This window comes from Crocodylus siamensis, chromosome 8 (genome assembly GCF_052110815.1).
Source record: "Crocodylus siamensis isolate JL-2025a chromosome 8, ASM5211081v1, whole genome shotgun sequence".
NCBI classification, from domain to species: Eukaryota; Metazoa; Chordata; order Crocodylia; family Crocodylidae; genus Crocodylus; species Crocodylus siamensis.
The window spans coordinates 57,477,648-57,492,646 of record NC_143402.1 but is presented as its reverse complement, the minus strand read 5'-3'; the positions used below and the strand labels follow the sequence as shown (position 1 = coordinate 57,492,646).

The window sequence follows — 14,999 nt, the reverse complement described above, 5'->3', positions numbered from 1 at the left end:
GTAGGGCTGGAGAGAGGGGCCAGCATGCTGCATTTTGGGAGGGTCTCAACCCACACCCCCAAGTGAAGGTGGGAGGGTTATGACCTGGTCCCGCAGTGGCCCACGAAGAGTTAACATGGCCTTGACCTAGAGTAACCTCCTGGGCTCTGCTGCCTCCTGGTGGCCGGGACTCGGAGTTGGCACCTACAGTCCAGCTCCCCTCCCCATATCGCCGCGAACTTCTTGTAGCAGTGCCCTCGCTCCTTGAACCCCACTTCCACCCCGGACTGCGAGCTTCCCCCCAGCAGTGCCCCAAGCCCTCGCTCCCCGTCGGGGAATTTCAGACTCTCGACTTCCCTGCAGCTGCCCGCGGGAGGAACCCAGAGATCCCCCTATGCAAATAGCCCTTCCCCGCCCGGGGAAACCGGTGGGGGAGGCCCTCCTCGCAGAGCCCCACTTCCTCAAAACGATCTGGACTTCCTTTTCCCCAGACTCCAGGGTCCCTACATTGTGAGAAGGGGCTAGGAAGCCCGCTCCCCAACCTGTACTGTGGAGTGTCTCGGTCTTTGGAAACACCGGTTACCTCCCTGCATTCGGCAATGCACCTGGAATGGGCATAGTACCCGGGGAAGGGGCAGAAACTACCCGCAGGCGCTTGAGGCTCCCACCAGTTGCCCCACGCCGGGATCCGCGGCCAGACTGCAGCCCTACCCTGGGAGAGGTGGAGGACCACAGAGCCCAGCTCAACCCACCCCGCTTCCTAGACCACCGCGGCACCATGACGGCGATGCGGCCAGAGCGCCGCCTGGCAGCGGAAGTAGTGATGCTTTGCCCGGGTTAAAGATGGCAGCGGGAAGGCGTAAACAGCTTTGCGTGCCAGGAGGCGCCGCTCTAGACCGAGTTGTCGCTGGTCCGGGCGGACCGCCGCGCGAAGTGGGGCAGCCATGAGTGCTGAGCGGCCCGGGGCGGCCCCTTTGCTCACCTGGGTAAGTTGGGGAAGTCCTGGACTCCTCCCACCCCCCCCACAGTTGCCCCCGCCTTGGGGGGGCTGCATCGGGGTCCCTTGATCTCCCATTCTTTACACAGCCCACTTAGATGTATAGCCCCCGTTTCCCCTGGGATTGCCCTCCCTTTCCGTGTGTCTGCGCCTCTACCCCGGGTTCCAGCCCAGCAGCCTCCCTATGGGCAAGCGGCTGCGCTAGGGTCGGGAGTGAGGGGCAGCAGCGCCAAACTGGGGGTAGGGAAGGAGGCTGGTGAGAGCCTCCCCACCCCCCGATACAGCCCCTCTGCCTGAAAAAAAAGCCTGTTGCCTTTAGCAGAGCCTGGGGAAAGCAGGGAATAGTCATGGGAAGCTGTGAGCTTCCCCCCAACAATGCCCTAGGGGCTGCAAACTTTCCTCCCAGCAGTGCCCTTGCTCAGGGCTCTAGGATGCCCCCCTTTTGTTGTGGGGGGTGCATATTCGGGGTGGCTTGGCTCCCATGTCTTCAGCCTGGGATTATCCTGCAGGGATTAGTCTGGAATCAGCTGGAGCCTGGTATGGGGTGGGGGTGGTACTGGAGGAGTTGGGGGTGGTAGCTGTGAGATGGGAGAGGGGGAAGGTGATCTAGGGGGCTCAACCCTGCCCTCTCCCATTAACCTCTTATCTCTTGTGTGGCCTTTTGGACCTTCCCTGCCAGCGTGGGAGGCTGTGTGGGATGGGGGTAGATGCCAGAACTGCTCCTTGTCCGTCCCCCCCCAGCTGGAGGCTGTGACTCTGCTGGGGGGGTCTGGGACTTGGCTGTATATACCCCTTGACTGTCTATGAGCTATTTCCCCACCAGCAGCCTGGCTGGGGCCCACGTGATGGAAGGGGGGCAACCCCCCCCCCCAACATGCCAGGGGCAGGCGGGGCAGGAATGCAGCTGGGTGTGGGTGGCAGGTGGTGGGGGGAGGGGTGCTGAACTGGTGCCCACAGGCCCCTGTTCAATTCCTCCCCACCCTGACCCTTCCCCCGCCCACTCCCAGCTACAGACCTACCAGGTGCCAGCGCCATGTGCCACCTACCAGGACCTGGCCAGCGGCGTGGCGCTTGCCCAGGTCCTGCACCGCATGTGAGTGTAGGGGGATTGAGCCCCTAGGGGAGCAGGGGTAGTGTCACCTTGGCTCAGAGGCCGGGGGGGGGGGCTGCTGAAGGGGGGGGAATTTGGGCACTGGGGGGCTCTCAGCTGGAGGGGGTGAGGGGCTTGGGGGGGCTGGATGCAGTGGGGTAGTTCAGGGCACTGGGGTTCCCAGCTGAGGGGGGCCTGGGTACAGGAATGGGTGGAGGGGCAGTTTGGGGCCTTGGCCAGTGAAGATCCCAGATTGGGGGGTGGAGTCTGTCCCACTAACCTGTGGGGGTGGGTAATGTGCCCCCCCCTTAGCAACCATGGGGTCCCTGCAGAGACGCCTCCTGGTTCTCACAGTCATGGCTTGGCTGCATCCGGGACAATGCTGGCGACGACCTGCGAGTCAAGGTGGGTTTTGGGGGAGGCCTCCCCCTTTTTCTTCCCACCCCCCATCTTGGGCTGCCAGGGCCTGTCACATGTCAGTTCTCAGCTCCCCCCTTTGAGGAGGGCCAGCCCCAGGGGAAGGGGCCTGGCATGGGGGAGCACTTGGGGTGACCCTGATACTCCCCCCCCATCTCCAGGTGAGCAACCTGACCAAGGTGCTGCAGAGCATGCTGGAGTACTGCCAGGACGTGAGTGTGGCCTGCGGGGTGGGTGCCTGGTACAGGGAAGGAGGTTGTTGAGGAGGGTGGTGGCAGCCTCAGGGGATTTCCTATATTCCCCCCCCCCTCCCCTCCACAAGAGGCAGGAGGGGAAACTGAGGCACTGGCAAGTGTAGCAGAGGCAGGAAGGGGAACTCAAGCATCCAGAGTGTGTGTGTATGTGTGTGTGGGGGGGGGATGGGGGGGAGCTCTTGTAATGTAACCCAGGTGTCGGGGGTTGGGGGGGCAGTCCCTGGAATGGAACTCGGGCATCTGATTTGGGTGGGGGTGGTGACTGGAGGGCAGGTCCCTGATATGGAACCCAGGTGTCCCTGGGATCAAACCCAGGCATCTGGTGGGGATTAGCAGGGGACCCTGATATGGATCCCAGGCATTCGAGGTTGGGGGGTCACTGATATAGAACCCAGGTGTCCAGGGGTGTGTTTGGGTGACTGAGGTTAGGGACAGAGGATGGTTCCTGGTCTGGAACCAAGGGAGGGGCTTGGGGGTGTCCTTTGTATGGATTCCAGGCATCCGGTGTACTGAGGTGCGGGGTCTCTGTTGCCCTGTGACCCCCACCCCCACAGGTGCTTGGGCAGCCGGTTCCAGAGCGACATGTGCCTGAGGTAGCAGTGGCGGCTGAGCAGGCAGCCACCCCCGAACTCGACAAGCTGGTGCGGCTGGTGCTAGGCTGTGCTGTGGCCTGCGAGAGGAAGCAAGGTTGGGGTGCTGTGGGGAGGGTGGGTGTGGGGTTGTAGGGGAGGAGTTGGAGCTGGGGATTGTGGGGGTTTGGGGGTGGGGGCAGTCAGTGACATGTTCCATGTGGCTGGCATGTTGCAGAGCATATCCAGCAGATCATGACTCTGGAAGAGTCTGTGCAGCATGTGGTCATGGCAGCTATTCAGGAGGTGAGATGGGGAGGGGATGGGACAGGGGATGGTGCTCTTCTATCCCAATCTGCGTCCACCCTCCCAACCTGCCTTTAACCTTTTCTTTTCTGCAGCTTATGACCAGGGACTCGTCAGACACCATGAGTCCTGAGATGTATGGGACCTTTGATAGCCAGGTACAGGTGGGAGTGGGGTAGCTGGGGAGTGGGGGAGGAGCTTGAGAGATGATGGGGAGCAGCCAGTGTGGGGGCAGGGGAAGTGAGGCCAGGTATGTGTGGGGGGAGTAATAACTCTGTGATTCAGTTTCCCCATTTATTGCTCTAGCCAGGGATAGGGTCTGGTATCATGGAGACCTATAGTGGGGTTCTCCATTCTCCCATTTGGCATGGGGGTGATGCCCTCACACACCTCCCCCTCATCCCAGTCCCGCAGGTACTATTTCCTGAGTGATGAACCTGATGAGCCTGATGTTCCCTGCAGGCGCTGCCTGGACCTGGAGCAGCAGGTGGGGCTGGGTGGGGGAGCTTGAGGGATTATCACCTCCCTGCCAGGGAGGGAGATCACAGGGCATGATGTGCTGGTGTGCAGGGCTCTGCTTATCCCTGGACCCTGTCTCTGTGACTTGGCGTTGGGGGAGTCCCCAAAAGTCCCAGCCAGGAGTCCCAGTAGGGCCGTGGGGTGCAAGGCACTGGCTGTATAGAGAACCTTTCTCCTCCCCCCACCAGAGAAAGGTGGAGAGAGCTAGGGCTAGGAGGAGCGCAGGGGGGCCCTGGCTGGCCTGCCTACCCCCTCCCCCCTGTTTGCTCCCTGTAAGGTGGTAGTGCCCCCCCTGGAGATGTGGTCCCCCCTGGTGGGCAGGTGAGTTGGTCTGAGCTGCCCCCTTGCATGAACATGCCTCAGCCCACCACTAACACCAGCTGCTTTTATGCTGGGGGGCATAGGCTGCAGGGGAGAGGGGCTGGGGGGCATGGGTAGGGGGGAGGAGCTGGTGCTTTAACCCATTTAAGCTGCCTCTGCTTAAGCTCCCCCAGCTCCCTGCTGCCACTAATGCAGTGGGGGTGGGAGCTGAGAGTTGTGGGAGTGGGGGCAGCTTGGATGCCTGGGTTCTCTGCCTGCCTGTGCCACTCCAGGGGATGTGGAGGCTGCAGTCCCTGCCCTGCTTCAGTTTCCCTACCTGGCAATGTCCAGCCCCTGGGACGCTGAGCTGGGGGGGCCAGGCTGTCAGTCCATCCAACCCCACTCTTTCCCCCCTCCCCACACAGGTGGCGGCACTGGCCGAGGCTGCACGGGGGCGGCATGAGACTGAGGTGGGGGGTGCAACCCGGAACCTGCTGCTGCTACAAGCACGGGTGGAGCAGCTGCAGGAGGAAAACTACAGGTGCTGCCCTGGGGCATGTAGGGGGGGGCACCCTGTCGGGGTGCAGCTTGTGCTTGGCCAAAGGGGCTGGGACCCAGGACTCATGGCTACTCTTCCTTGCTCTGAGATGTCTTCTCCCATCACATCTGGGTTCTCTGCACCCCCGCCCCCAAATCTGCTCTGAGAAAAAGTAGGGTTGGGAGTCTGGGTTCTGTCCCACTGTGTGAGGTGGATGGGGCGCTAGACTCTTGAATTCCATCCCACCTTGTAATCAGAGGGAGGACTGGAGGCCTCAAATGCCTGGGTCCCATCTGACTCCTGGGATTGGGGTAGAACCTGCAGCAGAGGGGCCCAGTTGCCTGGGTCCCACATTGTGCCCCAGGTGACCCTGTTCCCCTCCATAACCCCCCACCCCAGGCTGGAAAGCGGGCGTGAGGAGTTGCGGGGGTGCTGTGAGGGGCTGCAGCGGGAACTGGGTGCTTTGCGGCAGCGCAGCCAGGAGCTTGGGGACCTGGCAAAGGAGGCCCAGGCCCTGCGGGACGAGATGGATATGCTCAGGTGAGAGAATGCGCTGCCCCCCCCCCCCCAACACCTGGATCCCCTAGTTTGGACAGAGGGGAGGGGGTCAGGGCCAGGGAACTGGGGACAGCTGGCGTCTATGCTAGTCTGGTGAGGTTGGGAGCCCAACTGCCTGGGTTCTCCAGAAGTGGGGGGTGTCTCTGGTTGGCTAGGAGTGTTGGGGAGGGGAGCCTGGATGCTGGGGTTCCCTGGAAGACTGGGTCACTCAGAGGTTTAGTATTGGGGAGGGGTTGGGATCCTGGGTGCCTGGGGTCTCCTAGAAAGGGTGGGGAGGCTGGTGTGTTAGCACTGGTGGAGCAGGGCCTGGGATCCCAGACACCTGGGTTCTCTGGAAGAGGGGAGGGCAGCACAGGTATGTCACCTGGATGCCTGGGTTACCCGCTGCGCAGAGACTCATCAGAGCGTGCGGGTCGGCTGGAGGGGCTGCTGGGTTCATACCGGCGCCGGCTGGAAGCGCTGGGGGAGCTGCGGCGCCAGGTGCGGCGTTTGGAAGAGCAGGATGCAGCCCATGCCCGCCGTGCTGTTGCCCTCGAGGATGAGCTGCGCCGTGCTGCCCCTGCCCGCACTGAGCTTGACACTTGCCGACGGCAGGTGGGTGGGGCCAGGGGGGAAAGCTACAGTCAAGGGGTGGAGCCATGTGGCTAGGGGAAGGTTAGTCATGCAGAGGAAGGGCTTTGTGGACTGGGGTCGGAGCTAGCCAGTGACAGCCAGGGTAGGGGTGTGGAGCTACCCAGTGATAGCATGCCTGGGGGATGGGGCCAGCCAGTGGCATCAGGTGAGGAGGCAGGGCTTGCTGAACTGGGACTCTGCCTGGGGTCTCCCCCAGCTCTGGTGGGCTTCCCTCCCCTACTTTTGCCCCTGTTTTTTCTCCCTTCCAGGTTCAGGAGCTGCAGGGACGGCAAGCGCAGGTGGTGCTGGAGGCTGAGAAATGGAAATTTGAGTGTGGTTCCCTGCGGGAGAAGCTGGAGGCGCTGCTGAAGGAAAAGGAGGTAGGGGGCTGGGGTGGGGGAGGTGGGCCCAGATGCCTGAGTTCCATCCCTGGCTGGTGAGGGGCTAGGAGCCTGGGGGAGGGGGGCAGGGGAAGGACACCTGGGTTCTTATGGCTCTGGGAGTTGGGGAGAGTCTTGGGTGAGTCTTAATGCCTGGATTCTCTCTGCTAATCCCTCCCCCTTTTCTGCCCCTCCCCCCCCCAGCACCTGGTGGAAGAGCGTGATGCCCTGCGAGAGGCCAATGAGGAGCTGCGCTGTACCCAGGTCCAGCAGAGCTGCCTGAGCCAAGCAGGTGGGCCGTGGGGGTGGGAGGGTGGGCTGGGGACTTGTCTCCCCATGCAGTATGAATTTAGAGGCTCTAAAGCCAAGCCCTCCCAGCTCCTGTTGCTGGGTGGTGGGGCAGGACCATCACCTGAGGGGTTAAAGCCCTAGAGTAGGGCAGAGCTTGGGGTTTGTCTGTTTTGTCCCCTCCATCTGGTCCTTCCCTGCTCCCAGACCAGCCCTGGCCCCAGCGCCAGAATCTGCTCCGCTCCCAAAGCCAGGGAAAGAACCCAGGTGTCTGGGTTCTCAGTTGCATCCCCCATTCCTTTCAGGGAGAACCCAGGCATCCTGTCTCTGGACATTTGACCCTGCAGCTGAGTGATAAGGGGCTGTCCCTGCCCCCTCTGTCCCCAGGGATCCTTGGGGGTTGGGGGGCACTGATCCTGACCCCCTGGCCCTGCTCATAGATGCCGTGCTAGACAGTGCCACCTCCCCCATGGACAACCTGGCTGCTGAGATCTTGCCAGCTGAGCTCAGGTAGGTGCTGGTCTTGAGGAATGGTTTTCAGGTCCACTCCAGCCCTCACTGCCCCTCGCAGAGCTGGGAAGCACCCAGGCATCCAGCTACCACTCCCCTCGCAGAGGTGGGGAGAGAACCCAGTTGTCTTGGCCCTACTGTCCCCCATTTCCACCCGCACTCTCAGCTGCACTGGTGCTCCTCTAAACCCTGGGAACTATAACTGCCAGCATGCAATGTCCTGCTAGGTCCCAAGAAGCCAACTTCTTTGGCTCTTCCCCTGCCCCCAGCCAATCAGTAGCTTGGCTGGAGTTGCTGTGGGGCATAATAGGGCCTGTAGTCCCCCTGGTCATCTCCATTGGAGCCAGCCCCTACCCTGTTGCCTGTTTTTGTTTGTTTGTTTTTGTTTTGCCCCCCAACCCTCCCACAGGGAGACACTGGTGCGGCTGCAGCAGGACAACCGGGGCCTGTGCGCACAGGAGGCAGTGCTGCAGGGGCAGCTGGCTGAACTGCAGGCCCAGCTGGATGATAGCCGCCGTGTCCGGAGCCATCTGGATACCCAGCACAGGTGAGAGGGGGCTGAGACTTGCCCCAAACTCATCACCTTCATGAGATCTCTGGAGCTTAGAGCCCAAGCTTGTGGGGGGGGGGTTGAGACCTGCTGCCGCAACCATGCCACATGCATGAAATCTCCCATAACCTGGTCTCTGCAGCCAGAGTCTGAAACCTGCCTCAAACTCATCTTGTATGTGGTCTCTCTGGGTCCAGACTGGGCTGAGGGGTTGCTGAAATGGGCACCAGATTCATCTTATACCAGAGTGCGTCAGTTGCAGAGACTGGCTTGGGTGGTGGTGCAGGACAGTGCTGTGAGATCTGCCCTAAACTCATGCATGAGATATCCAGGTGCAGAGACGAGGGTGGGGGTGTTCCTGAGACCAGACATAAACTCATCTTGTCTACAAGATCTCCAGCTGCAGAGATCAGAGTGGTAGGGGTAGAGGAACTGAGACCTGCCCCAAACTCATTCCATGCTACAGTGAGCTGGCAGCAGAAACTGAGCTGAAGGGTGGGAACTGAGACCTGGTGTTCTCATCTCATGCCGGAGCTTGCCAGCTGCAGAGATTGGACTTGGGCAGGGGGAGGGGTCCTGAGACTGGCCCTAAATTTGGCTCCCGCATGAGACCTCCAGCTGCTGAAACTGGGCTGGGAAGGGCCCAAGACCCTGCCACCCTAGGCTGCTTCAGCTGCTAACTATGCCCCTTCCCACCAATCTGTCCCACTGCCAGGCTGAGCCAGCAGGAGGTGTTGGAGCTGCGGGGGCAGCTAGAAGAGCTGCAGCGGGCATTGCAGGAGCAGGGCAGCCGGGCTGAGGATGTGAGTGCATTTAGGGGGAGGACTGGCTTGGCCTGACCTCTGACCTTGTAGGGGACGGCAGTACTTGTAGACCAATTCCAGGGGATTGTTTCTCCCCCTCTGTTCCCCCCCCCCCCGCATATCTGGGGCAGGTGCCTGCATTGCCTCTTGGCAGTAACTCGGGGGACGCCTCAATTGTACCTCTACTTGGAAGCAAAATGAGGAGTGCTCCACTCCTACTCCCCACAACCCCTTCCTGTGATGTTAACACCCCACTTTTTCTTTTTCTCCTCTTTCACCCTCATTATCCTTCCACAGGCCATTGTAAGTACCCATGCTGCCTGGCATCATGCTGGGGGGTGGGTCTTGGCAGGGGCAGTGGGACCATGGGGGGGGGGATGGGGTTCAGGTCCTCTCCTGGCAGGAGTTGGGGGGGGGCGGTCTTTAGAGCTGGGTGGGGGATGGCGGGGGTATCAGGCTGTGGGGGTGGGAATTGTGGGGTCTGGCACTTGGCCTTCATCCTCTCCCTCCTATTCCTTCCCAGTCCTCTGTGCTGAAGGAGAAGCTGAAAGTGCATCTGTGAGTCCTGAACTTTGGGGAGAGAGGGGGCACCTGGAGTGGGGAGGGTCTGTGAGTCTGGGGGGGGACAGTGGGACCCTCCAGACTGATGGGGTTGGAGCAACTGCCTGGCCCTGATGGGTCCTGCTCGAGGTGTGGATACTGGCTTCCCAGGGAACAGGGCTCTGCCCCATCATCTACCTTAGCGCTCTATATTAAGGTGGCGCTCTGTATTACGGAGGAATACACATCCTCGTCAATTAGCAAGGAGTCAGGGGAGGGGCACTCTGAAGTGCTTTGGGTTAGAGTACAAGGCAGTGGAGGGGAAAGAGACTTAACGGTGGGAGTCTACTACAGACCTCCCAACCAGGGAGAAGAGCTTGACCAGGAATTCTTGGGTCAGCTCACAGAGGTAGTGAAGGCTAAGGATGTGGTAGTCATGGGGGACCTGAACTTCCCGGGTATCTGCTGGGAGGAGCAGTCAGCCAGGTCTGACCGCTCACGTAGGTTCTTGTCCAGAGTGCAGGACCTCCATCTAACCCAGAAGGTGCACAGCCCCACCAGGGGAGACGGCTTGTTGGACCTAGTGCTGGCCACGGGTGATGACCTGGTGAGGGGGCTGCGAGTGCTCGACCACCTGGGCGACAGTGATCATCGCCTGCTGGAATTCACCATCCAGCGCAAGGTGGCAAAGGCATGCAGTAAGGCAGCGGCCCTAGATTTTAGGAGGGCAAACTTCAACGAGCTAAGGAGGATAGTTGGAGAAGCGCTGAGGTCCCGGAGGGGAGGGGAGCCAGGTGTCCAAGGAGAGTGGTCGCTCCTTAAGGAGACGATCCTCCAAGCCCAAAGGAAGGTAATCCCAACGAGGATCAAAGGGAGCAGGAGAGCACACAAGCCTCTGTGGCTCACCAAAAGCATCCGGGAATGTCTCCTTGCTAAAAAAGAGGCTTACACCCAATGGAAAGAAGGGGTCATCACCAGGGAGGACTATTCTGTAGTTGCTCGGGGATGTAGGGGGGTAGTTAGGAAGGCCAAGGCAGAGATGGAACTGGGACTAGCTTCCCAGATTAAGGACAATAAGAAGTCCTTTTTTAAATACGTAGGGGGTAAAAAGAAGGTCCTGGGTAATGTGGGGCCCTTGCAGGACACAATGGGAAACTTGGTCGTCACACCAGACGGCAAAGCTAACATGTTTAATGATTTCTTTGCCTCTGTCTTCCTAAGTAGGGACCAGAACAGCCACCTCCCTGCTGGGCCCCCTCGGGCCCCAGGGGAGGCACACCTGGGCCACGGGTTAGCGAACATTTAGTTGGGGAGCTTCTGGAGGGGTTGGACGTATTCAAGTCAGCTGGCCCAGATGATCTCCACCCTAGAGTTCTAAAGGAACTGGCCGAGGTCATTGCAAGTCCCCTGGCACAACTTTATGAGCACTTGTGGTGCTCTGGTGAGATACCGGAGGACTGGAAGAGGGCCAGTGTGGTCCCCATCTTCAAAAAAGGGAGGAAGGAGGACCCGGGAAACTATAGGCCGGTTAGTCTTACCTCGATCCTAGGCAAGCTGTTTGAGAAAATTATCCTGGCGCACATTAGGGAGGGGACTGCATGCTTAGGGGCAACCAACATAGGTTCATCAGTGGCAGGTCCTGTCAGACCAACCTGGTGGCCTTTTACGATCAGATCACCAGATCATTAGATGCAGGGGTAGCAGTGGACATAGTCTTCCTGGACTTCCGGAAGGCTTTTGACACTGTCTCTCACCCCGTTCTCATTAAGAAACTGGGGGACTGTGGTGTAGACACCCACACAGCTGAATGGGTCGCCAACTGGCTGGAGGGCCGCACCCAGAGGGTGGTAGTAGATGGGTCCTTCTCAACCTGGAAGGACGTGGGCAGTGGGGTTCTGCAGGGCTCGGTCCTCGGGCCCGCACTGTTCAACATCTTCATCAGTGATTTGGACGAGGGGGTAAAAAGCACCCTGTTCAAATTTGCTGATGACACTAAGATGTGGGGGGATGTGGGCACACTGGAAGGATGCAACAGGCTACAATCAGACCTAGACAGGTTACAAGGGTGGGCGGACGAGAATAGGATGGGTTTCAACACAGACAATTGCAAGGTGATGCACCCCGGGAGGAACAGCCGGCACCATACCTACAGGTTAGGGAACTCCCCTCTTGTCAGCACAGAGGCGGAAAGGGATCTGGGGGTCATCATTGACTCCAAGATGAACATGGGCCGGCAGTGTGGGGAGGCAGTTAGGAAGGCCAACTGCACCTTGGCATGCATCCACAGATGCATCTTGAATAGGTCCAAAGAGGTGATCCTCCCCCTCTATGCAGCACTGGTCAGGCCGCAGCTGGAGTATTGTGTCCAGTTCTGGGCGCCGCACTTCAAGAGGGATGTCGACAGCATGGAGTGGGTCCAGAGGAGGGCCACTCGTATGATCAGGGGGCAGTAGGGCAGGCCCTACGAGGAGAGGCTACAGGACCTGAACCTGTTCAGCCTCCAAAAGAGAAGGCTGAGGGGGGATCTTGTGGCCTGTTATAAACTAGTCAGGGGGGATCAGCAGGCACTGGAGGAGTCACTGTTCCCCCGAGCATCGCCAGGAGTGACCAGGAATAACGGTCACAAGCTGGCAGAGGGTAGGTTTAGGTTAGATATCAGGAGGCGCTACTTCATGGTCAGGGTGGCTAGGGTCTGGAACCAACTTCCAAGAAAGGTGGTACAGGCTCCTACCCTGGGGGTGTTTAAGAGGAGGTTGGATGAACATCTTGCTAGGGTCATTTGACCCCAGTACTCTTCCCTGCCATGGCAGGGGGTCCCTTCCAACCCTAGAAACTATGAAACTAGGCTGTGGGATCCCTGTCTAATGCCCTCCCCCACCACAGGGAGAAGCTGAACGAGGCCCATGCGGAGCTGCAGAAAAAGCGGAAGGACTTGGAGGGCCTGGAGCCACGGGCAGACAATGCTGGTGAATGCCTGGGGAGAGAACTGTAGGGTGCTCTGGGCAGGGGCATCTGTCTACCCCGCCCTTGAGGCAGGCTGACTCCAGCCAGTTCCTGCTGGCCAGGGTGTGGAGTTTCCCCCTCTTAATTCCCCCTCCTCTCTGCTACCCTGCCCCTCCAGCAGCCCAGCGCATTGACGAGCTGCAGCAGATCCTGCGGCAGAAGGATGAAGACATGCGGGTGATGGAGGAGCGCTACCGGCGCTATGTGGACAAAGCCAACTCGGTGGGGGTGGGGCCTGATCAGTGGGGCCAGGGCTTAATCTTTTGGAAGAGGTGGGGGGTTTTCTTGAGGGAGGTGTGTGTCCAGGCTGGGGGTGGGGCTTGATATTTCAGACAAGTGGGGCTTTGCCTTGGGGGAGGTTGATTCCAGCCAGCCTGGGGGCTGGGCCTTACCATGGGGTTGGGGCAGGGTCTGGGAGGGCTTCTATTGGGGGTGGGGTTTGGCTCAAGGAACCAAGAGGGTCCCCCCACTGTTGTGTGTTAATCCCATGCTCCCTCCAGGTCGTCCGGAGGCTGGATCCGGCACCAGGGGCTACGGGGTCCCTTCTTGGGGTGCAGGCACTGCGCAATCAGCTGCAGGAGAAGGAGGCCAAGCTGCAGTACCTAGAGGTGAGAGAGGCCCAGTGCAGGAGTGGTAAAGGAGACCCCAGAGGTCTAAGCCCCCCCCCCCATATTAATGCCCCCCATATTAATGCCCCCCAGACAGACCTGGCAAAGACACTGTCACAGCAGGAGCAGGAGGAACGGCTCATCATCACCGCCTGGTACAACATGGTGAGGCCTCGGGTAGGGGGAACATAGCTAAGGCTGGCAGGGGCAGTGCTGGATGGGTTCATATATGGAGGCGGGGCTAGTGCTGAGGGCTGGACAGAGGGATGCAGATAGGGCTAGGCAGACCTGGGGGCCCTTATTAACCCCCTCCCTTATTTTTCAGGGCCTGGCACTGCAGCATTGTACCTCCTGGGACCGTTCTAGCCCCCCTGGTGCCCCTCAGTCCTTCTTGAGCCAGCAGCGCCAGGCAGCCAGTGCCCGCCGTGGCACCCCACGACTCCCCCGTGGCCCCCTACATTGAATCCTTCTGGCCTGTGAGGGAGGGGGTGCTAGGGGAGGCAAGTGGGTGTGGCTTAGCCTTTGCCATCCCTACTGCCCCTCCCCTTTCTCTGATGGTGCCTTAGTCTCTTTAATGGGGGGACATGAAAGGCTTAACCTTGTATGCCACCACCCAAGTCCCTCTGGAGGGTGGGTCTCAGGAAGAAAGGGGCTAGGAGGGAGCCAGTTCCTTGGTCCCCACCCAGAGGAGCAGGGGGGAGGTTCTTTTAGTATCCCAGAGCTCTGTGCTGGTCCCCCCCCTTTTTTTTTTTTTTTTAACTACTTACTGCCTGTGCTTCTAATGGGGTGTCGTTGTCCCTCCTCCCCCAAATAATCCTGGCAGGGGACAGAGGGTCCCTCCACTGTGTGTGTGTGTGTGTGTGGTGGAGTCTTGCCCGTGTGCATTTTTTAACCCTTGCCTCTTTCCCCACCCCCCTTGCTGCTCAGATCTCTGGGTGTCCTGGTTCTGCCCTGGCTTTTGGTGGGGAGGGGGGCACTTAGCTGTGTCTGGACCCCTGATGCCCAACCCCACTAAGCTCTGGGTCTTGGCTGCTGTTTTTTAAACTGTTTTGTCCTGTCCTGGCCCCACCCCCCCATGGGGACTACTACAATAAAGACACTGGATTTGATTCTTGGGCCTCAGTTATATCTCTGGGGCTTGGGGGAGGGTGTTTCCCCCTCACCTTACCAGTAGTTCCCAGTTGACTTCCCCTCTTTTACAGACCTTGTAGTCTGAGGCCAGTTGCTCTTAAAGAATCTCCCTGGAAGGGAAGGGGGCAGCTCCTTCTCCCCATGGGGTCATGAGAGGGCAGGGGGATCTGAGCACTGATGGGCTGCAGTGAAACCTCCCCCAGCTTTTAGCTTGTGGATGCTCCCAAGAGCCCACCGTGTGTCTAGGGGCTGCTCTGAGCATGGCCCCCCTGCCTGGGGGGGAGCAGGAGCAGGCATTGCCAGGCCCTTCCTTACCACCCACTCCTAGCTGGAGCTGCCCAGCCCTGCTTATTGGACCTAGCTGTGGGCATTCTTCCCTTTCCCCCCTACCCTTCTCCCCCACCAGCTGCAGACCCTGGAGCAGGATGGCGGGAGCAGGATGGCTCATGGCGGCGCAGGGGGTTAAGTGCAGCCCATGAGGGAAGTTGCCCCCATCTCCTATAGCCTCCTTATGCCCGAAAAAGAACTACCCCCTGCCCCCAGAGATGCACTGTATTGTACTTTGTCTATTTGGTTTAAAGGCAGAAAAACAGCAGGGGAAGAAAGGGGATGCCCTCAACATGGGGGGGGGGTAGGGGCTGGCTCCCATCTCTGCCCCCCATATCTTTCCCTGCCCTTTGTCAGGCATGGTTGGGGCCAGTGTAGCCCTGGCCCAGAATGGGTTAAATAGGAATGGGAGCTGGGGGGCATGTGGCAGCTGTGTGTATGCCCCCCTGAAGTGGGGCTGTGGGTAATGGGCCTGGAGATGCATCAGTCTCCAAGCTGAGTCATGCTGGTGGCTGGGTATAATGGGTAGCCCATGACGCAGCTGCCTTTCGGGTAGACCACGCCAATGGCTGGGTATAATGGCCGCAGAGCTGTGCCTGCCTCTGGGATGGGAGCTGGCTGGTGACTGGGAATAGCAAGGACCCCAAAATGCAAATGCCTCTGGGGTGGGGTGCACTGGCAGCTGGGTGTAATGAGTGCCACTGGGGCATTGCAGGGAGG

General features: G+C 59.8%; 1 protein-coding gene across 4 annotated transcripts; it reads left to right on the top strand.

The window, feature by feature from the left end:
• Positions 1-319: 319 nt before the first annotated feature.
• On the top strand, positions 320-13,930 carry HOOK2 (hook microtubule tethering protein 2). Of its 4 annotated transcripts, none has more exons than XM_090060174.1 (22): positions 320-965; positions 1,984-2,069; positions 2,399-2,471; positions 2,645-2,695; positions 3,292-3,424; positions 3,545-3,612; positions 3,708-3,770; positions 4,019-4,099; positions 4,857-4,972; positions 5,369-5,509; positions 5,920-6,121; positions 6,409-6,519; positions 6,724-6,811; positions 7,248-7,317; positions 7,727-7,864; positions 8,583-8,670; positions 9,194-9,228; positions 12,094-12,176; positions 12,332-12,435; positions 12,714-12,821; positions 12,915-12,976; positions 13,147-13,930. In XM_090060174.1, exons 1-22 carry the CDS (start codon positions 924-926, stop codon positions 13,214-13,216), a joined length of 2,013 nt encoding a protein of 670 aa, XP_089916300.1. In that variant the 5' UTR covers positions 320-923; the 3' UTR covers positions 13,217-13,930. The 4 variants fall into 4 exon arrangements, with proteins under 4 accessions (XP_089916300.1, XP_089916299.1, XP_089916298.1 ...); XM_090060173.1 differs by having other exon boundaries at positions 435-965; positions 12,335-12,435; positions 12,915-12,986; XM_090060172.1 differs by having other exon boundaries at positions 437-965; positions 12,915-12,986.
• Positions 13,931-14,999: the final 1,069 nt, after the last annotated feature.

Bases quoted from the DNA above. Each gene is read 5' to 3' on its own strand.
- HOOK2 (XM_090060172.1), top strand. From the start codon at position 924: ATGAGTGCTGAGCGGCCCGGGGCGGCCCCTTTGCTCACCTGG. The intron at 7,318-7,726 runs GTAGGTGCTGGT...ACCCTCCCACAG, and splicing joins ATCTTGCCAGCTGAGCTCAG to GGAGACACTGGTGCGGCTGC. The intron at 9,229-12,093 runs GTGAGTCCTGAA...CCCCCACCACAG, and splicing joins GAGAAGCTGAAAGTGCATCT to GGAGAAGCTGAACGAGGCCC.